The sequence below is a fragment of the Ruditapes philippinarum genome, unplaced genomic scaffold (genome assembly GCF_026571515.1).
Source record: "Ruditapes philippinarum isolate M1 unplaced genomic scaffold, ASM2657151v2 ctg2435_1_1_1_1, whole genome shotgun sequence".
NCBI lineage: Eukaryota > Metazoa > Mollusca > Bivalvia > Venerida > Veneridae > Ruditapes > Ruditapes philippinarum.
Genome location: NW_026865603.1, coordinates 76,798 through 103,289, shown reverse-complemented (window position 1 = coordinate 103,289; position 26,492 = coordinate 76,798). Strand labels below are relative to the sequence as shown.

The 26,492-nt window shown below is 32.4% G+C and overlaps 1 protein-coding gene across 3 annotated transcripts; it reads right to left on the bottom strand.

Annotated features, from left to right (window-relative positions):
• Positions 1-238: 238 nt before the first annotated feature.
• LOC132729706 (nicotinamidase-like) lies at positions 239-26,492 on the bottom strand. Of its 3 annotated transcripts, none has more exons than XM_060715529.1 (6): positions 26,327-26,492; positions 10,294-10,583; positions 7,229-7,386; positions 3,711-3,864; positions 1,760-1,846; positions 239-817 (listed from the first exon to the last, which is right to left on the bottom strand). In XM_060715529.1, exons 2-6 carry the CDS (start codon positions 10,400-10,402, stop codon positions 690-692), a joined length of 636 nt encoding a protein of 211 aa, XP_060571512.1. In that variant the 5' UTR covers positions 10,403-10,583; positions 26,327-26,492; the 3' UTR covers positions 239-689. The 3 variants fall into 3 exon arrangements, with proteins under 3 accessions (XP_060571512.1, XP_060571511.1, XP_060571510.1); XM_060715528.1 differs by lacking the exon at positions 26,327-26,492 and adding an exon at positions 14,186-14,342 and having other exon boundaries at positions 240-817; XM_060715527.1 differs by lacking the exon at positions 26,327-26,492 and adding an exon at positions 15,181-15,349 and having other exon boundaries at positions 242-817.

Here is a 26,492-nt window from a genome sequence, read left to right as displayed (position 1 = left end):
AATTTGAAACGTCTGCTGTATATATTTACTTTGCGACCTAATTTTAACGAGGCCAATGTTTAACTTATATATTCTACAATGTATGTGTTTACTTTACAACTACTCACGGATTTAATTCATACAATATAGACGCTAATAAGAAAAAGAAAGTAAACGTCTTAAAAAGACTAAATTCAGTTTATAAGAATATAAAAATAAGCGTATAAATTTTGAACAATATACTTTAATAGTCTTTTAAGTATATACACAAGTCCATTAGCACATTCTCGAGCTATTCTCTACTAGACTTAAAAAAAGATGTTTTTCATGGAATGGCACTACTGTATCACATTGACTGTCCCGTGATAACCGCCGTATGAACACATCTGTGGATGTTTCTAAATTCAAAATTCCTCCTTTTTTGTGTAAAAATGTTGAATTTTGCTTAAGCTGGTGCACGGTAACTTGCTCCACGAACAGGCTCAATGAAACCGAGCTTGCAAAATTTTTTAATTTTGTCGTGTTGGGCTTTCCTAAGGAATTCTGTTTTTTTCTCTATTTTAATACATGGCATTCAAAACTTACATAAACAACACTTTAAATTTAAGATATAGTGTGGAAAAGGATTTCAATATTTTCTTGTTTAACTTATAAAGTATATAATTATATATTCTACAATGCATTGTTTTCTGTATAAAATATTTTCCAATTCAATATATAAAATATAAAACAAACAAGGAACACAATAATAAAGTTTGATGAATCACTGGATCGAACACACAGGCTGTTGATGATGCTATCACTTTGTCCAGATCAATAGAATTTATCACGTGTACACCTGAAATGTAACATATATCTATTAATATTATTTGGACATTTTATACCGATTGCTGATTGGTGACCTTTTTGCTGTTTCCACGACAAAATGAAAGTGGCAGAACAGACCAGCAAAATAAACAATTAATCACGTGGACACCTGAAATGTAACATATATCTATTAATATTATTTGGACATTTTATACCGATTACTGATTGGTGACCTTTTTGCTGTTTCCACGACAACATGAAAGAGGCAGAACACATCAGAAAAATGAGCAAGTAAACGTTTTTATTTTTTTTGCAGACTACGTTCAAGATTAAATCTGCAAAAACAATTCTTACTTTTTGACTAATCACAAGGCAAAAATTGGAAAATGTCCTAAAACTGCCTTCAAATTTTTATCTTCCCATATATCATTTTAGTTATTGAAATTTTATATCGTTCTATTAAAATATATAAAAAAATCGGTTGTACATTAGAGTATTCAATTACATTAGCAAAAAATATCCGGTAAAATGAGCTATTTGTAGATATTTAAAACATATCTATTTCGGCAAAAAACACAGAGATGTATTACACTAAAGTTTGTTAAGTCAGCTTTAATTTCTCTTCATCTGTCACCCGGCTGCCCCATGCCAGGCAGATTTAATTTCAAGATATACTTTGCTCAATTTTGGTCTTTGAAAATATTGGTAATTGCTAAACAGTATCTTTGTAAATATGAAATAAACATGTTTTGACGTCAATCAAAGTACATATGTTATGTTTTGCACTATACACACTACAGGTCCATACTATGAATATATCGTGCCATTGAAAAATGGAAGTTTTTTTAAGACAGGACCTACTTTACTTGATTTGTAATAGGGAATGTAGCTTCCCAGGTAGCTGATCTTGTAAATTCAATGTGGCTTACTGTCGTGATCTGGAGTAAAAAACTACTAACACCATTATACTTACCGCGAGATTTAAGATCATTCAGAATACTGGGTACATTATTTGAATTAACAGGTCTACTGGCATCTAACACTGTATAAACTTCATATCCTGGAAATTTAAATACAGAATATATTCTACTATTAATTTTCTTTTTATTTTGAGTTTTGTTTTTCTAAAAATAGCATGTCTATATAATTATTTAAATTATATTACTATAATGTATTATGTTGGAAACGTTGTATAATGTTTAAAGCAAAAAGACTTGTATTGCATTGTAGCATTGTATTGTATAGTTTTGTATTGTATTGCATTGCATTGCATTGCATTGTCTATGGAATTGTATAAATTTCTTATCATAAATATTGGCTGTGATATTGTTTACTGATTTTAATGCTTCCTTAAAGGCCCATTAAGTCTAATAATTGTTACTATTTCTATTTTTCAAAACCTTTATGTTGTTGTGATTTTGCAGTTTCCAAAACGTTTCTTATTGGCCATATAGGCAGTAATCTTTGTGCTGTTTTACATTTTGGCATTCAATACAGTTATAATTAAGTAGTATTTTGTATATGGAAGTCAAGGTACTTATTTATTCACATATTGCTACATTTTATCACAGAATGATCCAGATTTATTGCCGTTTTCTTCTGATAATAAGCATCTTACATGTCCCAAATCCATCACTATAACATTTTAAAACATATGTTTTGCCCTTCCCACAGAAAAAAATATTTACTCATTTCTAAGGTTTAAATTGCTCACAATTTAATGTTGTATGCATTACTTATTGATATTATTAATTAATTAAATGTCAAAACTAGAAATGTGTCCATAGGATTCGGGTCCCCCCCCACTCCACCAATTTGTCAATCTTATGTCTCTAGGTCGAATATTTTTTTGGCTACATGTGCCCAAGTTGAAAACTAAAAATCTTTTATTGTGTAATCGGCAAATACTACAAATACTGAATAAATCCACAGGAAAATCCCAAGGTGCATAAGTACACATGCTGACCAACATTCTTGTAAACTTTCAGGCCTACAGGTCATAAACTTTTTGAGTTACGTGCAACACAAGTTAAATATTGTAAATTTTTACTAAGTCAAGGGCAATAACTCTAAAAATACTAAATATATCCACACGAAAATACCCAGGTGCACAACTACACATGCTGACCAACATTCTTGTAAACTTTCAGGCCTACAGGTCATAAACTTTTTGAGTTACGTGCGACACAAATTGAAAATTGCCATGTTTTACTAAGTCAAGGGCAATAACTCTAAAAATTCTAAATATATCCACACGAAAATACCCAGGTGCACAACTACACATGCTGAGCAACATTTTTGTAAGGTTTCATGACTCTATGTCAAATATTTTTTTAGTTACGTGCGGCACAAATTGAAAATTGTAATTTTTTACTAAGTCGAGGGCAATAACTCTAAAAATTCTAGATATATCCACACGAAAATACCCATACCCAGGTGCACAACTACACATGCTGATCAACATTCCAGTAAGGTTTTATGACTCTAGGACAAATATTTTTTGAGTTACGTGCGACACAAATTGAAAATTGCCATTTTTTACTAAGTCAAGGGAATAACTCTAAAGATACTAAATATATCCACACAAAAATACCCAGGTGCACAACTACACATGCTGATCAACATTCCAGTAAGGTTTCATGACTCTAGGACAAATATTTTTTTAGGTTACGTGCGACACAAGTTGAAAATTACAAATTTTTACTAAGTCAAGGGCAATAACTCTAAAAATACTAAATATATCCACTTGAAAATACCCAGGTTCACAACTTCACGTGCTGATCAACATTCCTTTAAGGTTTCATGACTCTTGGTCAATAACTTTTTTAGCTACGTGCGACACAAAAAGGGAACGGACGGACGGACTGAAGGGTAAATCTAAATGCCCCCACCCCCCGCTGTAGTGGGGGCACAATAATCGTTACCTATTTTCTTGGCATCTTTAGAGGTGTAGTAAACACAGAAGTCTAGGGCAAGTCCGGTAACAATCACCGTAGAAATATCATGTCTGCCCAATATGTTCTCAAGCTCGGTCTTGGAAAATCCACCATTGTCATAAAATGCAGAGTAGGAGTCCACCTTGAAAAAACAACAAAAAAAACTGAATTCATGTAAATGCGCATATAGAATAGTTTTTGATAGACATTAATGTACTCGACTTTTTTTGTTATTGTGTAAAATTTTAATTCTAACTTTATTTGTTTCGAGAGTAATAAAAACAAGTGGATCGTCAGAACTCCAATTCAAATTCTAGGATCATTAATAACTGGACCATTTCACATTTTATAATGACAGGACAAATCGATGTGGCTTATATAACACACCGTACAGTCAAATAGGTATACAACCGTTCAACGCGTCGACAGAAGTACAAGTAGTCGGTCTAGACGGTAAGAATTTATCTATTTTTAACGTATCCCAACTGTGTTTGAATAAATCAATGTTATGGATTATAATAAGTAGTCAACATCTAAAGGAATTATTTTATAGCATATCAACTGATTTAAAGTATGATTATAAGTTTGTTAATTAGTAAGTTAGTTTGCATGCGCTTCAGAGTAGGTAAAGGTAAAATTTAACATCTAATACTAATATTCAGTCTTATAAATAAAAGCATCGATTCAGTGTAATTATAATTTATGGCACATAATGTCGATGTGATCATTAAATAGAGGCAAATGATTGATGACGTTACTCAATTTTTTAAAGTATTCAAACTCAAATACACTTTATACCTTTAATAGAAAAGCATTTTTACTTTGTCTTTTTTGTATGAACATTTGAATATATTTTGTTCTTCTTAATTTCTATTTCTTTTTTTATTTCATTTTTTTTGTTCCTCTCTTTATTAAGAAACCAACGACATGTCGAGTGATCTTTTAAAAATTTTATTTCACATTTCAACAATCAAACTATTTTAAATACACTACGATCGCGAAATATTAAAAATTGAATATATGGATCAATATACATAACACACCCCATTTCATTGTATTTTTTTACATTTCTGATATTGCTGATGTTTGGCGTTTTTCCCAAACTTAACACAACTCCATATCAACCCGTGTACAAAATATTCTGTCTCGCATTTGTAACTATTTGAAACAAAACTGGTCAAATAAGAAAAAGATACAGAAAACACACTCAAATATAATGGTACCTACCCTAACCTTAGAACGAGCATTTTTATGCATGCAACAACACTGACACGGACACTCTGCCTACTGTGCTTTCAAGGCACATGAAAATATGACATTTTATAAGTTTGTGTTTTATTTATTAGCCTTCAATCTGCCTTACCTATTTTATCCCATTGTATATGCGAACAAAGGCTCAAGTTATCGTCCTGGGATAGTACTTTGGTAAAAATGCCCCCAGGTTAATATTTGAATACAAAGTGTGAAATATATCTCCAATATTTAACGTATATATCAGGGGAGGTCACTCTTACCGACTCTTTTTTGAGCACAAAAGTAACCTCCCTTTGAAATTTTACGCCATTTGCAATGTTATTAGGGGAGGTCACTTTTACCGACTTGATTTTTAGCGGAGCAGTAACCTACCTTTTGAGCCCTTACCCCATTTGCAATGCTATCAGGGGAGATCACTATAACTGACTCTATTTTCAACCCAACAGTAACCTCCCTTTGAACTCTTTCGCCATTTGCAATGTTATAAGGGGAGGTCACCCTTACCGATTCTATTTTGTGCGCAACAGTAACCTACCTTTGAACCTTTTCACCATTTGCAGTGTTATCAGGGGAGGTCAGTCTTGCCGACTCGATTTTCAGCGCAACAGTAACCTACCTTTTAAGCCTTTAGGTAGCGCACCACAGTAATGTAAGCCACAGCTTCGAATGGCCAGGGAGGATTTCTTGGATATAGTGAATATTCTGGATTTAAATGACTGGTTGTCTTTAAAATGCATTTTCAGCATAAAATTTGTTTTTGTGACATCTAATATGATCACTGGCAAATTCGAAAACATGGCCAGAAATCACATGCTGTTGATTATGAATGTCAAGGCCGCCATTTTTTGTAAACATTGCTTTTATACGGCATGCACGGTAAAAAGAAGTCATTTTACAGGGGGGGGGGGGGGGGGGTACAAACTTTTAGCAGTAGCAAAAAATCTACAAGGTTGAGGACTAGTTTCTTTGTGATATTTTGCATGTATAGGGAGTTGCTAAAGCAGAGACGGTGTTCCTTTAGCCTGTATATTTGCAGATATTTTTGCCAGAGGGTCGAAATGTGTTGTTTTGGGTCTCGGGCCACTGTAGATTTTGGGCTTCAACGGAATGAATTGCAAATTTTTTGACTGCCTGCCTATTGCAGATGGGATAATTTCTTTGTAGATTTGCAATCTTATGTCATATATGTTCTCAACAAAATGTGTTTTCTTTTTCCAGGTTGTGTAGTTTGGTATCAGAATTATTAGACGTATTGCTTGTAGGACATTGACGGCAGGAACTTGAAATTAACTGTGGAGTGCTACCTTATCACATTTGCAATATCATCAGGGGAAGAAACTCTCAATGACTTTTTTTGAGCACAATAGTAACCTCCCTATGAGCCCTGTTACAATTTGTTAAACTAGCACATTACATCAATATTTCATTAATGTACTAAAAGGCATTGTCGGTTACACAATAAAAAGTCTTATCTCATATGTGTGCATCATATATCAAAAGCTGGAAACGATTTTAATAGTGTTTGAATTAATTATTTAATTATTAATCTTCTTCAAACACAAAATAAATACTCACAAAAAGTTGTGTATTTTACAAATGACTAAATCTTATAATGAATCTATATAATAGAAGTCTTTCTCTTTTCTTTTTTTCATAAAAAATTTATTGGTGGTTTCAAAGTACTAAATTTCCTTATTCATTATGTACTTAAAAAGGCCCCAAGATGTCTGCAAACCTATATAATCCTGAAGACAAGAGGTTATAGTAGATTTATCTAGAGATTATTAATCAATTATCATATTTTGTCGAGTATAAAATTCGGACGGTGGGTAGATGTCATCAAAGACTTCAAATTCCTTACAGTGATAATCTCCCTTGGCAGATTGCAAAGATCACTTTACTGATCAGAGGAGATCACTGCGTAGAAGTGCAGATACTTTTAATACCGAATATGAATATATACATTTAGCTCTGTCATACACTATTTGATTGTACGATGTGTAGAATATTTTATTCAAGTTTTTATTCAAGGCCTAACTGTACATGTGAATATTTTATTCAAGTTTTTATTCAAGGCGAGAAAATAACAATATAACAAAACATCACAACTCTAAGTAAAGTTACAATAGTAAACTGAAACCACCATGGCAATACTATGTGAACACATGTGCACAAGAAAAAATAAAAATGATAGAAATAATACAATCGCAGTTTTAGAATGGGAGAATGAGATGATTATGTAAATGTTCTACCTGACAGTTATATCCTTTCCGCACAACAATATCTTCATCTTCTATTTTCAACTGAGAGCTGAACTTGGCGTCTGTACTATTTATTATACAATGATCCGGCCATAAGGTCTGGTTCACAGTTATGGGGCATTGATTGTCGTTACTCGTACATAATTTACCTTTAATAAATAATAAATGACATATGTTGTAACTACAGATATTTACTATGATCCAGGATACTTTCCTACTGATAACAGGAATTTATTTATCATTTTCTCTTTAACCTTTCTAAAACCGCTGCGCCGTTCTTGGCCAAATTATGTTTGTAAATGCTTTTTTATGAACACAATTAAAACAAGTCGAGAGAATTGTTCAACAAATCACACCGTATTACCGGCGCCAGTGATGGCAGAAAGCTGAAATTTACCGCTTGGTACAGGTAGGTTATAAATTTAGTTGGTATTATTATATTACACAAATACGGCCCATTTCATTACTATGAAACTATTGTCCATTGACTGGAGATACTATTAGGTAATTTTTTACTCGTTTTCCTGTTTATAGACTATTATGAGCAGGTTAAAAGTGACAGCTTCGGAAAAATCCGTGAAAATGTCTGTTTTTTGTTCAAAATATCTCAAGTTTTAACTAAATGGCAGGATTTCGTGTTAATAATATAGACATTCATCCATTGGGGTCACGCAAGCCAAATATATACCCCGTGAATCTTTTCTTGAAAGTTTTACAAACGTTCAATCTGGTCCGGTCGAAGAAAAAATTCTGTCGTTGTAGGCAGATACTTATTTTAAATGCTGCCGTCGATGGCAGAAATACCATGAAAGTGGCTAACATTCTTACAGAAAATCAAGGTCAATATTATATCAATTTCTCTATTCTTTGCGTCCTTTTAGTCGGAATTGAGACGTTAAACTATCATTTCTAATATTTTCTCAAGATAGAAAAAGTTATTAATGCGGTATGTGCATCGAAAAAGCTTTTAGCAACACGCAGTTACAATACAAAATGTGATGATTCAGTACGACCAAATTGCACTATAAATACATGTAGAGCAATTAACATGAAGAAATTCATTTTTCTATAATTATGCATGTGTGCTTGAACTGTTGTGTCTGTCAAGTACATGCATACAATACCATATGTATCTGAAGTTTAGCGGCGCAAAATTCACTCCCTTTTCAAGACATAACGCCATTTGCATATTACAGCTGTAACTTCAGAAAGTGGATATTCATTTGCTAACATATAACATTATTTTTTCGAGGTAATAATGTTCATCGCTTTATGACATAAAGGCTGAAATTTACTTAGTCGACGCTAATGCTGATGATTATAAGTTACTAAATCGATGTAATAAAGGGGAGACTATTAACCTTGCAACTGACAAGATCTGTGGACAACAGTGTATCATAAAACAATGTATGTTAATGTAATATGGAAATTAAGAGAATATTATCGACAGTTCAAATATTTTCCTATATTTCCACCTTACTGTTAGTACTGTTGTTAATATTTTAGCATAGTAAATGTAATTCAAAGACAAACTACAACGCGATTTCAAACATGAAAGTTTAAAGAAATGAATCCACGTTGTCGTGTTTTTTCAAAAACTTGATAATATAGGAAAATATTTGAACTGTCGATAATATTCTCTTAATTTCCATTTACTACATTTCCCTTTTGAAAAAATCACCACTCTAGTTTTGGCTGTATTTACTTGAAGTTTCCATAACTCGCAATAAGTAGACATAGCATCTAGTGCAAATGAATATCCACTTTCTGAAGTTACAGCTGTAATATGCAAATGGCGTTATGTCTTGAAAAGGGAGTGAATTTTGCGCCGCTAAACTTCAGATACATATAGTATTGTATGCATGTACTTGACAGACACAACAGTTCAAGCACACATGCATAATTATAGAAAAATGAATTTCTTCATGTTAATTGCTCTACATGTATTATTAGTGCAATTTGGTCGTACTGAATCATCACATTTTGTATTGTAACTGCGTGTTGCTAAAAAGCTTTTTCGATGCACATACCGCATTAATAACTTTTTCTATCTTCAGAAAATATTAGAAATGATAGTTTAACGTCTCAATTCCGACTAAAAAGACGCAAAGAATATATATATATAGAGGAATTGATAAAATATTGACCTTGATTTTCTGTCAGAATGTTAGCCACTTTCATGGTATTTCTGCCATCGACGGCAGCATTTAAAATAAGTATCTGCCTACAACGGCAGCTATTTTTCTTCGACCGGACCAGATTGAACGTCTGTAAAACTTTCAAGAAAAGGCTCACGGGGTAGATATTTGGCTTGCGTGACCCCAATGGATGAATGTCTATATTATTAACACGAAATCCTGACATTTATTTAAAACTTGAGATATTTTGAACAAAAAACAGACATTTTCACGGATTTTTCCGAAGCTGTCACTTTTAACCTGCTCAAAATAGTCTAAAAGCAGGAAAAACGAGTAAAAAATTACCTAATAGTATCTCCAGTCAATGGACAATAGTTTCATAGCAATGAAATGGGCCGTATTTGTGTAATATAATAATATCAACCAAATTTATAACCTACCTGTACCAAGCGGTAAATTTCAGCTATCTGCCATCACTGCAGTGATCTGCCATCACTGGCGCCGGTAATACGGTGTAAATGATCAAATTTATTTCTTATCAATCCTTCTTATACTATAGCTAGACAAGTACGAATTGTTGTTGCTGAAAAATGGAATGTGGAAAGCCACGTGGTCTGTGTGTTACTTTAGAAAACAAATCTAGGAATCATAGCCGTAATATGAATAACGATATAACTATCAATAACCTAACAGTGTAAAAAAGAGTCTACTTCCTGTTTCCCAAGAAAGGTACAGGTGTTAAGATATCTAGGCTCCAAAAAATGACAGTGATCGGAAGTAAGAGGTGCTTACATGACCTATAGATTAAATTGTATAGGCTTGCAAGACATCGTTTATCCACTTAGAACCTGAGTATATGATTCAACCTCTAAGTTCGTCTGCTTTAAATTTACCTCATTGCAAAAAAAAACAATTTACCGGTAGAAGTATAACTGAGTGGTATAACGTCATAGTTGTTATGGCCATCATGTTCTGACGCAAACGACACGTGATTATCACAGTGCCAATCCTGCGAGAAAACTGTCATATCAATTTGTTGCGCATACTTCCGGCGGATGTTGTTAATTATAGGAATTACGTCATCGCCATCTGTTACAGGAAGTGTCCCTCCCGGTAGGAAACAATTTTGGACATCAATGACGAGTAATGCTGTTTTTGACTGCGCAGGAATATATGTACTGTACAGAATGGCTATTGTAGTGAATAACCTGAAACATTTTTTTAAAAAATCAGCAAATGATGAATTCCCACATACAGATGAGTGTTCACGTGATATTTAATTACGGTATCATTGGGCCAATGCTAATGAGATCGCTAAGGACCTGAACTGTTTCTTGCTATTTTTTCGTTATATATATCAATATGTGATTAAACAACATATAACATCTTCTAGGCAGAAATATTATATTATATATATTATTATTAAATTTCCATTGTTGCTCATTTACTTGTCTTGTGTCTTGTTATGCTTGCACAATGTTTCTAAGAGTTAGCTTTTGATTGAAGTATGTGGTCACATTGAGTCACAAATTTCTGCAAGTATATCGATATTGGTAAAGTATATACCATTAGAATTGGCAAAGATTTACCTGGAAGATGGTACATTTCATTATTAAGCCATGGGCGCTGCCACTAGCGTTGACCCAATGTTACCGTAAACATAAAGCAATGTCTCCTGATCACCCACCTTGACGTATAGATATAATATTGAACTCAAGTTCTCTGTCGTATAGATATAATATTGAACTTTACGTTAATAACGCTTTACATTACATAATACTAGTAATTTGAGCATATCTTTGTATAACTTTTATGTAAGACCATTGATTCCTATTGAAACTTCCATTATTTCTTAATATTAAGAATTAGCTACACGTCATAATATTTCATACATTCGTACATACTTACTGTATTCCGCCAAACTTGATTTGTGAACCAACCATTCCAAATGTTTCAACTTAACATAGGTTAGATTTATACATCAAAGACCCACAACGGAGCCAAATAGAGGGTCATGACCATAGCTTCACTTATCACTTAGCTAAAAAAAGTATTTAATTTCAGTAGCCATTTAGTATTCTTTAGACAGATTAATTTAACTTTAGCTTTTGTTAAAGGACATTCTTAACAAATACAGACATATACACATACATATAAATTGCACAAAATTTCCATTTTTTCTCACAAAAACATGTTGTTCTTTCAGTTTTTAAACTTCATGGAATACAAAAAAAACAAAAAAACAAACAAAAACAAAACAAACTAAACAAAACAAACTAAACAAACTAAACAAACAAACAAACAAACAACAAATACCCCCTCTCCCAAGAAAAAAAAAGCAAAAAGCACCCAAAATAACAACGTGTAATTAAGTTTAAAGTTTTGAAACATATATACCCTGCGTTAACATGATTCTTCGTAGTTGACAAGGCTTTGTACAAATAGAGAAAAACGTATTCCCTAAACAGAACAAAATGTTGCTTCACGGCCTCCACACGGTACAAATAATGCCGCCGTGGCAACTGCGATGTTCAACTAATAAGAGGTATAAATATTCCGTTCTCTTCATTTTATTTCAATATGTTTTGATGAGGTGACTGATTTATCAGGCATGCACTTTTATCAACAGAAATCACTGTAATGACATGATGAAATAGAGAAAAACAAACTCACGTTACATCCTTATACGATACATTTGTTGAAAATGACATGTATGTGATGTTTTTGTATATGTTCAAAGTAACTGATAATATAAACAAATTAACTTGCGCTCATTTATTATTTGCAGCTTATCTTAACCTCAAACTTATTAACGCCATCTTTATCTAGATTTGAATACAGTGAATATATAGAATATATTAAAAGTCACACTATGACTCAGAAACTTTTATTCTTTCCTTCTTTAGAAAGGGCATACATTATTAGTTATAAAGATTGTTGACAGGTTATATGGCCCTATATAAACGGCTATTTGTAAATATGACCCGAGCCGCTAGGCGAGGGTTATATTGCAAACAGCCGATTATATACGGTCATATAACATGCCAATAATCTTTATAACGAGTTTATAATACAGCAAGTATCATTTTTTAGAGAAAAATGTAAGATTTCTTCATGAATGGACAGCAGCCGTGTATATAGAATTATATAAACGTCACAGTTGTCCAATGAAAAGCGACGTTACAAACGTGCAGTATTATAAGAGTTTAACAACGTGTAAATAATGCTTTTAAGAGAATGTTTGAAGAAAATAACATGTAATGTGAAATAATTTGTCATAAAAGTAGCAAAAATGTAAACAAAGAAGTATAATTTACACTTCCATACAAAGAACTAAATCACTATATCTGTACTAAGTGCCAGAATGCCACAGAAGCAAAAAGTGGTTCAGATAAATCACTAATTAGTTTTTTTTAACTTTAACAGGACACCAAAAACTTCCTAGATAGGAAAAAAATTGTGGGCATTGTAGCCATAATGGGCCTTTAAACAAGTTATGTTTATAGGTTATTTCGACCAAGGCCCATAAATGAATAAAATGTAATTATGTTGCTACTTTAATATCAACATCATTTCAAAGAGAATTCATTAACTTGGGCTTTTATCATTATTTAGTGACAAAGGTCAATGAAAGTTTTACAATAACAACAACACTTGACTCTATAATTGACTATAAACTAAAAGTGACATTATGCCCATCCATGGGTAGATATAGAGTGAAGAGACGAAAGTCAAAATAGGTTAACATTTTCTCATAATTCCTTTCAATTTTATAATTTACTTTACATGAGCGAGATAAATAACTCACTAGGCCCTGTGAAATGTGTGTAATTATCCGTCGCAATGTACCAATTTATAAAAAAAGTGGGGCAGTCTTTTTATATATTTAGGTAAATTTATTTTTTACTCTAAACATTTTCAAATATCATGTGTTGGTCAATCACTATTATAACGGCCAGTATATTGAAAAATATAGTCAATTAAAGACAATTTGACAATGAAAAAATGAGCATAGTGTCACTAATATAGAGTAATATAGAGTAACTGATATAATAATATAGAGTGGTAGATCAATATAAGAACATCAAACTCAAAACTTTGACTGTTTTAAATCAGTTAAAAATAAAAATGCCCGACATGTTTTTTTTCTACTGATACAAGTAATTAATATGAGAAATGCCGATGATAAAAGGCTACGAAACATCATCATCATCAACAACAACAACAACAACAACAACAACGACGACGACAACAACAACAACAACAACAAAAATAACATCAGTACCTCCATCATTACCACCAACACCTTACTAACAACAACAACAACAATTCTAGAGAAGTATTAATATACGATGACCTACATCACAATGTACCCATTATGTATTTCATCTCCTAAATGCTGATAACTGCCTATGCAGTTGTATAAGTTATAAAAAGAGCATCGAAACACGAGGCTATCTAAGGAAGGGACATAGCCCCCGAGTATTATCAGATTGCCGAGTGTTTTGTTGTTCTTTCTCTTTTGTATCATACACGTTCCCTGTTCTCATAATATGAAACCCCAGAGAAAAGGAACCAATGAACGAGCATCTGAATATTATATTTCTATCGCTTTATCCTTTCTCTACCGTCACAATAAGTAAACCCCAACAAAAATGAGCCAATCAATGGGCATGCTCTGAAGTGCGGGTCACTAATTAATACCTGCACTCCAGTTAACGTACTGTGCATGTATATGTATACGATTTAACTCTGACACATTTTCAACAGAAATGTCCCCAAACTATATGATACAAAGATATATACCTACATGTACAGCAAAGCAGTTTCGCCGGACGTCAGTATTATCATTGTCAAAAATCTTAGAGAAAAACGAGATCAAACGATATCCATCAATATTCATGTACACTATTTATTTCCCGTTGGCGCATATTTTGCACTATCAAGACATCAAAAAAAGTCACGTGCCAAATTGTTTATCTCCTTGTCACTGATTATTATACCATAAATTATACTGTTTGAACTGGATGAGTCACCATTGCTTTTGATTTTTTTCTTTTATGTAAATATGTAATTGTCTTAAAGGCTCCTAAAGCCTTAAAATTTTACTATTGCTATTTTTTTTAAAGCTAATTATTATTGTTGTTCTTGTTTTGTTTTGTTTTGTTTAGGTTTCCGAATCGTTACCAATTCACAATATATCTTTAATTGTCCATATTTTGCTTCTTTTGTGTATTGGCTATAAGTACAGTTATAGTGATTAAGATATTTTTTGTACGAATGTCAAAATAACATTTTGTTTACAATTTCCTACCTTATTGCAAATTACGTCGTATTCAGGTAATGGGCATCGCATATGGCATGAATCCAATAAATAACATTATGAAATACATTCTTGCCCGTTTTACATAAGGTAAATTTCAGTCCTATTTTAGCCTTCATGTGCCTTTAAAATCAAACCCATAACCAATTGAATTCCTTAAATGGACTTGTCCATCTTCCATTGTTTTGAACTGTCCATTATCAATTATAGGGATAACTATATAATTTTTAATGGTCAGCAAATAGTATAGACCCTGGTTAGTACAGGCTGGCCCTGCACTATACTGGTCACACACCTGTTCCTATCAGGCTAGTGTATAACAGATGAAGAGGCCAACACGTGGAGTTTATTTTCATTCTTATTTAAATACTTTTCTCAATCTTTAAAAAAGTTCTTTTAAAAATACAATACTTTCAAAATATTATTTGCACATAAAAAGATGTAGCCACCATTTAATTTTTTTAAATTAATTTAAATCTTACCATTTTTGTTGTACAAATCCACACTGATTAAACCTATTAATGTCCATACTTTTGTTCTACTTGTAGTGAAATAAAAGTTACATTGTTCTGTTGACATTTAAATGCTTGGGGTGCGTAGATTTATCTCGTACTTTAAAGCGAATTGCCCTTACATTTCAGTATCTCGTCACTGTTCAAACATTTAACGCTATATTAACAACGTGCCTTGACATAAAATAAATATCACCAAATTCTATATAAATATCACCAGTGTTTGCTTAAAATAGGTGCATCGTTGCAGTATGCATTTGAAATGTAAAGATGAATTACTCGTTCACTAGTTTTGCTCTCTGTCCGTTTTTCCGTCTGTCCGCAAGTCCTCAATGTGACATGAGTTGAATGTATTTATTGTTATTATGATGTTTCAAAACGTGTTTATTGCGCAGCATGGATTTTTCACCTTTTATCATACACAATAATTCAGAATACGGCAACAATACTTATCTACGGAACATTTCTCCATTCCGGTGGCATGTCCCATACAGGCTTCCGTACCTATCGTTGTGCACAATGCCAGTTAAATTATAAATATGCTTTATGGCTTGCCAGCAGACGGAACACTGATATAATGAATACTGTGAGTTTAAAGGCCAATTTTTCCACATAGTAATACTTTTATTTTTATTCCTCAAAAGCTTTCCTTTTTTTTGCTGTTCTATTATAGTTCCAAGAAAATTAGAAAAAATAACTCACTTTGGCTATTACTTGAACTTTCTTTTGCTTCTGCAGCAATTATAATAGTGACTTAGTATTTTGTATGGAAGTCAAAATACTACTTTGTTTACATTTTGCCACTTTTATGATAAAAGTTTTCACATTTAGTGCTACTTTCTTCAAGTGTTGAGCATCTAATATGATCTATAATCATTATTTAAACCATATAAAACTCAAGTCTGCCCTTCTAAAGATAAAGAAAGAAAAGTACGTTTATAAGGCATAATGTGGCTTTATTATTTGTCAATTGAAAAACTCGTTTTGATCAATGTGTAATGTAAATACTTAAAGCATGCATTCCTGTTTTGTAATTTCTAACTAAATAAATGATTGTAGACGAAAATGTAATTAGTTTATGCACTTTAAAGGCCCATTATGATTCAGAAATGCATTCATTTTTATTTCTCTAAAACTGTTTATTTTTTGGTATCTTGTTACAGTTTCCAAAAACATACTCATTTGCTTTATACATGAACTTCTTTTTGCATCTGTACATTAAATGGATTAATTATAGTGAATAAGTATTTTGTATGGAAGTCCAAATACTACTTTGTTTAAATTTTGCTAACTTTAAGACACATAACTGCATATTCAGCGCTACTTTTTTAGTTGTAAAACGTCAAACATGCACTTAATCCATTATCTTAACATTATTAAACACATGGTTGACCCTTCAAAAGAATTAGATAATATAGATTTCTGAGGCATAATGTGCCTTTAACATAATTTTGTAACAAAAGACATACTACAATATTGAATCCATTTTTACATAGACATTTTGTTCGTATCAGAATTTCACTGTAAGCAATTGTAAACACTTAAAATTATCAGATAACCCAAATCTGACTAAAGTGCAGGCCTACTTAAGTTATTTCTTGCATAATGCGTAGTATTAATTAGGAGCTGATTTTAAACAGATTGCTGATACCTTTTTATGAAATTAACAACATCCACTCTAGAAGGGCATTGTTGATGTTTTTTTTTCAAGTGGGTTCCTGACATATTTTATATACACAATTATAACAACATTTATAGATGCTGGTTTACACGGAACTACTTTCATGTTGTAAACTCGGCATGACTTTAAAGGTACATGCCTCCAGATCAGCCAAAATATTTCAAGAAAATTAAACTTGAGGAAATTGTAAAAAGATTTTAAGAAATGTAAAACGATTCAAGATTCAAGTAATTATTTAAGTGTTATTATTTACGTGCGATAATTGAGTGATTTGGATTTTTTTTCCTGCGTTACTAACGCAGTAAGGGCTCTTTTTTTACATATTTTGATCTCCTTTTGATAATAAACGTGGATTGTAAGTGTTGTTTGCAATGTGTTATTTACATTCTTTGTTCATTTCACAAAAGTTTACTGTTAAATACATTTTCAAAATATTTATGAAAATTAGCATGAATTAGCCATGCTACTTTAAAAGTATTTGAAATGAGAATTGTCAAGTTTATTTGTACATGTGCAATAGACAAAATAAAAGTAAAATTGTTTCATGTGATATGATATCATATAACTGGTATACACATAGCCTTGTTAAATAATTTCGTTTTATTTTTTATTATATTCTTTATAAGTATACTGTTTTGTTACTGCGTTGACCATTGTCATGTCCGCGTTGACATAATCTGGATACACGCTCAAACGCGCAAATGACAGAGTTATTTGCTTTTTTTGTGTGTGACATGTAATAGAAAGAGCATCGAAACACGAGGCTATCTGATTTGTACGAGGGTTGTAGCCCCCGAGTATTAATCAGATTGCCGAGAGTTTTGATGTTCTTTCGCTTTTGTATCATAGTCAAATCCCTGTTGTCACAATATGAAACCCGGGAAAAAGTAACCAATGAACGAACATCTGAATATGATATTTCTGTCGCTTTCCCTTTCTCTTCCGTCACAATAAGTAAACCCCAATCAATGGGCATGCTCTTGAGTGCGGGTAACTAATACCTGCACTCCAGTTAACGCACTGTGCATGTATATGTTTACGATTTAACAATGACACATTTTAAACAGAAAGGTCCCCAAACTATGATACAACAATGTCAAACCCTTTTTTTTGTCATCTGACAAATGTCAAGTCTTTTTTGTCTTTTTCATCATGACTATGTCTAGTCATACCCCTATGTTAAACCTTTTTTCATTCAATATAAATCTTTTTATTATATTTTTCGTATGTCAATGTCAACCTTTTTTGCATTATGACAATGACAAGAACCTTATGCATACTGACAATGTCAAACCTTTTTTCTTTATTCAGTATGACAATGTAAAGCTTTTATGTTGCTTTTTTAACGGCAATGTCAACCTTCATATATTTCATGATGACAATATGCCAAGCTTTTTTTCTTTACCTTAATGTCAATTTCAACCTTTTTTCTTTTTCATACTGACAATGTAAATCTATTATAACAATGCAAAGCCTTTTTTCTTTTTTTATAACGACAATGTTGACCTTTCTTCTTTTTCATAATGACAATGCCAAGATTTTCATTTCTTTTTCTTAATGTCAATGTCAACCTTTTATCTTTTTTTAATGCCAATTTCAACTTTTTCACTTTTCTTAATGACATTTTCAACCCTTTTCATAATGGCTGTGTCATACCTTTTTTCGTAGTCATATGACAAGGTCAAGTCTGTTTCATATGACAATGTCAAACCTTTTCATAATGACAGTGTCAACCATGACATAGAAGAAACCAACTGTTATATATCAGCTACTCGTCAAAGTTTTACATGAATATACTTGCCACAATTGCAAATCGAGGAGTTATTGGAATGCAATTGATTTTTGACGCATGAACGGGCACGTGACAACATGGATGGACACGTGATAAGTAAACGTACATGATAAGTATATGAATCTTGTATCATTCATTATGCTGTGTTCTCACCGCCGATCAGATCAACATGTCAAAAAATTCGAGTAGCGATCGAGTAGATAAGCGGTCGAGAAGCGATCGTACAGTGATCGAGTGGAAGATCTAATTGATCGAGAATAAATCGTGAAACGATCTAGTCTGGTCGGGTATACATCTCTTACCCGACCTGTACACGATCATCTCGACTTCTACCGGAGCATTATTCACGACTCGATTACGATCATTACGATCTGGTCGGGTGAAAATATGGCAACGATCGAGCAGAGGTCCAGTTAGTCTAGTTGAGATCGTGTATGACTCGCGTATAGGTCTGGGTGATCGAGAAAAAGACTGGATGTTGGTCGGGTTGTCGTCGAGAAGAAGTCGTTAAACATCGTGTAGTGTCGACTTGAGGTCGTGTAGGAGTCGTGAATGTGCATTTAATCCAGCTTGGTCTGGCTTCATCGGGGAATTAATATGATCGGGACGATCGAGTTGATCTGATCGGCGGTGAGAACATAGCATAAAAAATATTAACAACTTTAAGCAAGGAATGTGAACACATTTATCTTAAAAATATAAATAAATAAATAAATAAAAAAATAACAAGATGTAAAACTATGAAACATAAAAAAAGCATGCACGCGATTAAAAATATAACAAAATGTATTTAAGTGATATTTTGGTGCAAAGGAGAAACTGTAACAAATTACAAAATTTTAATATCCATTATAATCAAACTGTTGTATCATAAAGTCTAGATGTAATTATTATTTTTGTACAACTTTATATCTTTTATTGGCACTGTTTTAAGTGTGTCTTAGGTGTGCTTTTCTTGATTCTTTGAAAAGGGGAGCATATTTTATACGCATGTGTTAATAATAAATGTCATATTGACAGGGGGTATAATTTTAAGATAAATAAATAAGAGAAAAGGTGAAAAGCTGATTCCTACAAATATCCTCTAAGTTTTAAAAATTTCGCTTAACTTGCTATGAATACATAACAATTTATGCAGAAGTATGAAGACATACGCTTAGTTTGTATAATATTCAAACGTCTCCTAAAATTTTACGTAACATACAAAAACACAAATTAAGGCACATTTTTGATGAATATAATGTTTCAATTTAATTACTCTTCACGAAAATGTATAATGAAATGCGGATATATGGCGTATTTGAACTAATGCACAATGTAACTCGGTTATAGCGAACTCAGCGGAATTTTGACATTTTTTGTACGCCATATCCGAGGTTTTTTTTAAACAAACATAAGGAATGGGTGTATTACAACCATCAAAAGTGTATAGCGATCACAACTACATGTATATATGAAACCTGCACTGTTATTTGAAAAAAAAAGCAATTTGTTATCTATTTTTAAACTACAGACATGTGTATTATTATACTACTATTATATGATACATGTATGTGATATTATATGATAGTCCTACACGAAGAATTATTTCAAGTGCAATACCAACCCGTGTCTTTATATAAGCTTGCTTTACACGAAGTTTGATGACAATATCTCATTCCCAACTCTAGTAATTGTCCGGAAACAATTTTTCTATTTTTAGTAACGATGACTTTGACCTTATTCCCAGGGGGGTCTAAATGCAATGTCAACCGGGGTCTTCATATAAACTTGCTATACACGGAGTTTGATTACAATATCTCATTCCTAACTCTTGTTATTATCCGGAAACCATTTTTTCTATTTTTAAAAACAGAGACCTTGACCTTGTCCCCAGGTGGTCAAAATGCATACCAACCAGGGTCTTTATATAAATTTTGATTAAAAAATTGATTGAAAATTTGATTACAATATCTCATTCCTAACTCTAGTTTCGGTGTATTTGTTCACCATATCGATGTATATGTTCATCATATCGGTGTACGTGTTCATCATATCGACGTATATGTTCATCATATCGGTGAACGTGTTCATCATATCGATGTATATGTTCATCATATCGGTATACATGTTCATCATATCGGTGTATATATATATTCATCATATCGGTGTACATGTTCACCATATCGGTATATATGGTCATCATATCGATATACATGTTCATCATATCGATGTTTACGTTCATCATCATCGCCTAACCTAACACTTGTCCTTGTAATTTTACAGTTAATGGTTGTACATATATACGAGGGGTGTTCAAGTATGAATGCAACTAGGGAAATATTTCGCTTTTAACCACGTTTTGCACGAACTATGTACATGTAGCGCATTGTTGATTGGGTAGCTCTCAATTGATACAATACATGTGTATATCATTTCAGTCTAGCTTAGACAATAGCTCGACTAACGCTATCTATGTATACTTAAGGTAAATTGGTTGAGAAAAAGTCTCATTTCAATGACCAAATACGGCCAAGAACTGTGATATTCTTGGTAAACAGGCGAAATACATATTTAATGGAATATGTCGTGTTTATTGGATCAATGAACTTTCTTTTTCATCTGTCACACAGTTGTGTGAAAAATTTAAAAGTGGTGTGGATTCAGTAAAAGATGCACCTCATGCACGCCGTCCGGAAACTGCAATGGTCGAAAAAGTAAAGGATTTGATTTCTAATGATGCAAGCTTTACAACTAGGTTTATAGATAATTGCGTTGGTATCTCTGTAGGAGCAGCTCATACAATTCTCAGACGGGATTCAAAAATGTGAAAGATAAGTACCAGATGGATACCCCGAGCAAAAACTTGCTCGGGAAAGAATCTCCAAACAATTGTTGAAACAGTTCCCTAAATACAACACAACAATCGATCTTTCCCAAATAACATCACTGGCCATGAGACGTGGGTTCACTTTTATGAGCCCAAGCGAAAGATACATTACAAAATATTGGCAACCAAAGGAAGTCAAAGACCTTGTATACCAAAACGCACCATGAGCGTCAAAATGTCATGTCTGTAATTTTCTTTACATATCAAGGTCTTGCTATTCAAATTGCCATACCCAAAGGTAAATCTGTAAATTCCAAGTTTTACAAAGGCAATGTCCTTCATAAATAAATATTTCGAAACCCGTCGGCAAGCAACTGATCTCCGTGGTGTCAGGTTGGTGCATGACAATGTTTCATCACACAAAGCGGTCATTGTAAGAGAAAATCATCTTGAACAGGAAAAGGTTGTCGAGCTTCCTTACTCTCCTTATTCGACAGATCTTGCCCCTTGGTGGCTTTTTTCCTATTAACGAGGATGAAAAAACACCACCTTGCTTGAAGAAAATATCAAACGCGAAAAAATCTCGGTTCGGCTATTTTCGTGTGTCTGGACAGTATACCTCTAAAATATTATGAAAACGTATTTAAAAATTGGATTAAAAGACTAAACTTTGTATATCACATGGTGGTGAGCATATTGAAGGATTGAGATAATTATTTTTGCACTGTTTGTTAAGCACTACTGACCCAGTTGTATTCATATAATGAACACCTCTCGTATATGCATCAGCTAAAGAATACATTTTATTGTAATTAATCAGCTTGCATACACAATTACTTCGACGTGACCTTGACCCATGTAAACTGATTCCGCTGAACTACATTCGTCACGAATAAATATGTAACTAGGACGCATTTGTTACCGAGGAGTAACATGATATTCACTTGTACTTTAAGTTAATTTCTGCATGTCATGAAAGTATAAAAGCGTACTTGTATCATAGTTTGGGGACCTTTCTGTCTGTTGAAAATGTGTCAGCGTTAAATCGTATACATATAAATGCACAGTGCGTTAACTGAAGTGCAGGTATTAGTTACCTGCACTCCAGAGCAAGCCCATTGATTAGCTCATTTTTGCTGGGGTTTACTTATTGTGACGGAAGAGAAGGGGAAGCGACAGAAATATCATATTCAGATACTTGCTCATTGATTACTTTTTCCCGGGGTTTCATACTGTGACAACAGGGAACGTTTTTTTATGTTTGACTATGATACAAAAGAGAAAGAACATCAAAAAACTCGGCAATCTGATTAATATTCGGGGGCTACGCCCCCTCGTACAAATCAGATAGCCTCGTGTTTCGATGCTCTTTCTATTACTTTACGCTGTACTTAATGTTTTGCAAAATTGACATACTTTAAAAAAAATATTGATATAAATTGTAATTTAAATGTCCTTTGTCTAGTAATGTCATAAACCATCTATAGTCCTAGGAAAACAACAACAACAAAATAAAAAAAAGAACAATTTGAACAACAACAACAACAACAACAACAACAACAAACGATAACATCAACAAATGACCACAAATGACAACAACAACAAACGATAACAACAAGAACAAAAACAACAACAACAACAACAACAAATGTCAAACAAACAGAGATCAAACAGATGTAAATCATTTACTAGTTATGTACAAGAGTAAAGTTTGTGTTCATATCATTATTGTTAATGCTTATGTCAACCCTCCCAAAATGTTCTGGTTTTTCATACCAGACAGCTATATAAAAAATATTTGGAAAACATCTTTAACCAAATATTTGCTTAAAACATAACTCGAGCTCTTTCCCCATACAATTGGGTGGAAATCGATTATAGGAAAGTCTATTTATGGATATGTAGATTCAGATTACAAGAACAAACAAATGTGCGATGAACATTTTAAAGAATTTGTGCAAAGTACACTATGCGTACACAATGCGTTTGTTCCCGGTTATTGTGCCGTGGCGTAAATTGCATATTCTAACACTATCGGAAATTTTTCTATATAAACAAAGAAGGTCCGAAGCGTGCATTATTCTACAACAATGCACTCGCCGCTCTTATTACCTCCCTGTGTATTTTCACATTGAGGACGCCATTTTGTTTGAAAAATGTGATAAATAAAAACAATTTTTTGCCGAATTTTGTTGTGAAAACTATCTAGAATGAAAGGAAATGGTCTAACTAAGAAAATGAATCCGAACACTTATATCTTTAATTCAGTCGTTAACGCTGTACAGACGTTTAAAGTGCTGTTTACGTGACGTCACAATGTAGCGCCAAACATCACGTGCAAAACAATCAAATCAAGTACGCTATTTTAATGTCGCAAACGAGTTAAGTTTTACATTTATTTCACTTTAATAATTTGTATTTCGCTTGAAAAGTTATAGGGTAAAATAAAATAAAGAAACAAGGTTTTATCAACGTTTTCAAAATTCGTTATTCTGAAAATGTTTCTACACACGGTAGATTTAACGACAGTTTTGTTTCAACCCACTTGAACAGCCTTTAAAGAACGTTTCTATTGGAAACTCTGAGGTTAAAACAAATTCAACCACCAAACATAAAGTCCAACTTTATAATAATAATTATATTTGTTCTTGACGTGTTAGAATGGAAATAGATATTAATTCTTCGTGCATTATTGTATAATAATGCACGTTTTTCGTTCCAATGCTTTGTAATTAATCACTCAGGCCTATCGGCCTTCGTGATTACATTACTACGCATTTGAACTCAAACCGTGCATTATTCTACAACAATGCACTCAGAATTGATATCTATTTCCTAAATATACTTGGCGATGAATTCAACGTTTTATGTAATTTAAAACCCAAATGTTAAACTTATTGAATTACTGAGGTCTCAAAGAGCGCAAATCGTCTAGACACCGAAAATTAATATAAATATATTACACAAAAAAGTTGAATTCAAATATCATTTTTATGAGAATTTTATTTCGTTTCGCTTAGAATCTTAAACTAAATACATAATTCATATTTGAAGACACTTATTTATTCATTCGCAATAACCGTTTTTTTTAACATGTGCGTGTATTATTTTGTTTGTTATACCATTATTAACTTATTTGAATATTCGAAATAAGCATTTTTTCACATGTGCATGAGTTATTTTGCTTGTTAAACCGTTATTTACTTATCTAAAACTTCGAAATTAGTATTTTTTCATTTTGTTTGTTAAACCATTACTTACTTAATTAGCATTTCGAAATAAGCATTTTATTTCACATGTGCGTATGTTATTTTGTTTGCTTAACCTTTTTGTACTTATTTCAACATTCGAAATGAACATTTTTTTTCACATGTGCGTATGTTGTTTTGTTTATTAAACAATTTTGTATTTATTTAAACATTCAAAATAAGCATATTTTTTCACATGTGCACTTGTTATTTTGTTTATTAAATCACTATTTACATAATTAAAATTTCGAAATTAGCATTTTTTTCACATGTGCACTTGTTATTTTGTTTATTAAACCATTACTTACTTAATTAAAACTTCGAAATTAGCATTTTTTTCACATGTGCGTATATTATTTTAGGGACTCCAATGAGATTTTTTATTGACATGATGGGACTGAAAATATTTTTTCCTGATAAATGGGCCATTTGATGTAGGTTTAGACCACTAATCTTTGTGCAAAAGTTTAGATTATTCGCGCACTTCGTTTCTCCAGAATAATTAAAAAATGACTTAATGTTTAAACGCTTCTCACTCAAACGGGCTAAGAAAAGAAAAAAAATACGATTTTCAATTTATTTCAAAGTATTTCTTAACTATCTTTGCATTTATTTCTGTTTAACGTGCCCCAGCTCATTTATGTAAGAAATTCAAATGTAATGTTTTTAGGCTTTTAAACCTCAGTGAAGTCCCTTTAAGCCATAATTTACTGATTTAAAACTTCGAAATTATCTTTTTTTTCCACATGTGCGTATATTATTTTTATTTGTTCAACTGTTATTCCATAACCTACACATTATATTAATCTTTTTGTCATGCCTTAAAATCAATTTTCGTTTAAAGTGTTAAAAGCTATATCTCTGTTGCGTGCAGTTTACATTTTTTGTTTGAAATTTGAAAAAAGATTTATTCCCAAATTCCTGTTTGACAGAACCGTGTTGTATATTTCCTTTTGAGCGAATGGCATCTGCACGAAATCATTGCTAATCGGTTAGACACCTACTTAAAATAGCAACATAATATTTTGTTCCATAACATTATATTCTAGATGAACAAAGTTTTCACGAGTCTTATGTAACAGACAATTCATGGTTGCAACTCTTTCGAGAATCGAACAGATTATGAAAACAACATTATTCTACTGTATTTTAAATCTTACAGAAATAATATCTTCGTAGATATAGTTTTGCATTGTGCATGCATTTGTATAAATTTCATCAAAATCTTCAATAGCAAAGCCCCTCTACAAAAATCGGATTCCTAATTATCTAAGTGGGTTTAAACCGCACCAGGGCAAACCGTTTCCATGACTAACAGACTAATCACTTATTGCTCAGTCAGTACTGATAGGTTCCAGGAACGGATTCGAACTTGTGTCTGTAAGTATTTAGCCTATTACACAAATCCTTTATAAACTAAACATTGTGCGTGCTTAATTATACTTCTTAATGTACCAAAAAAAAAAAAAAAAAAAAAAAAAAAAAAAATGCATAGAAAATTTAATTCACATTTTCTTTCAAACATTCAACTCTCTCAAAGTTTTATCTATATATTATTATTTTTTAATTTTTTTTTTAAATCTTACCATTTTTGTCGTGCGAATCCACTCTCATAAAACCACTTAATATCCAAACTTTTGTTCTAATGAAATATAGTTAAATTGCTCTGTTGACATTTAAATGCTAAGTGTTCGTAGATTTATTTCGTACTTTAAAGCAAATAGACCTTATATTTCAGTACTTCGCCACTGG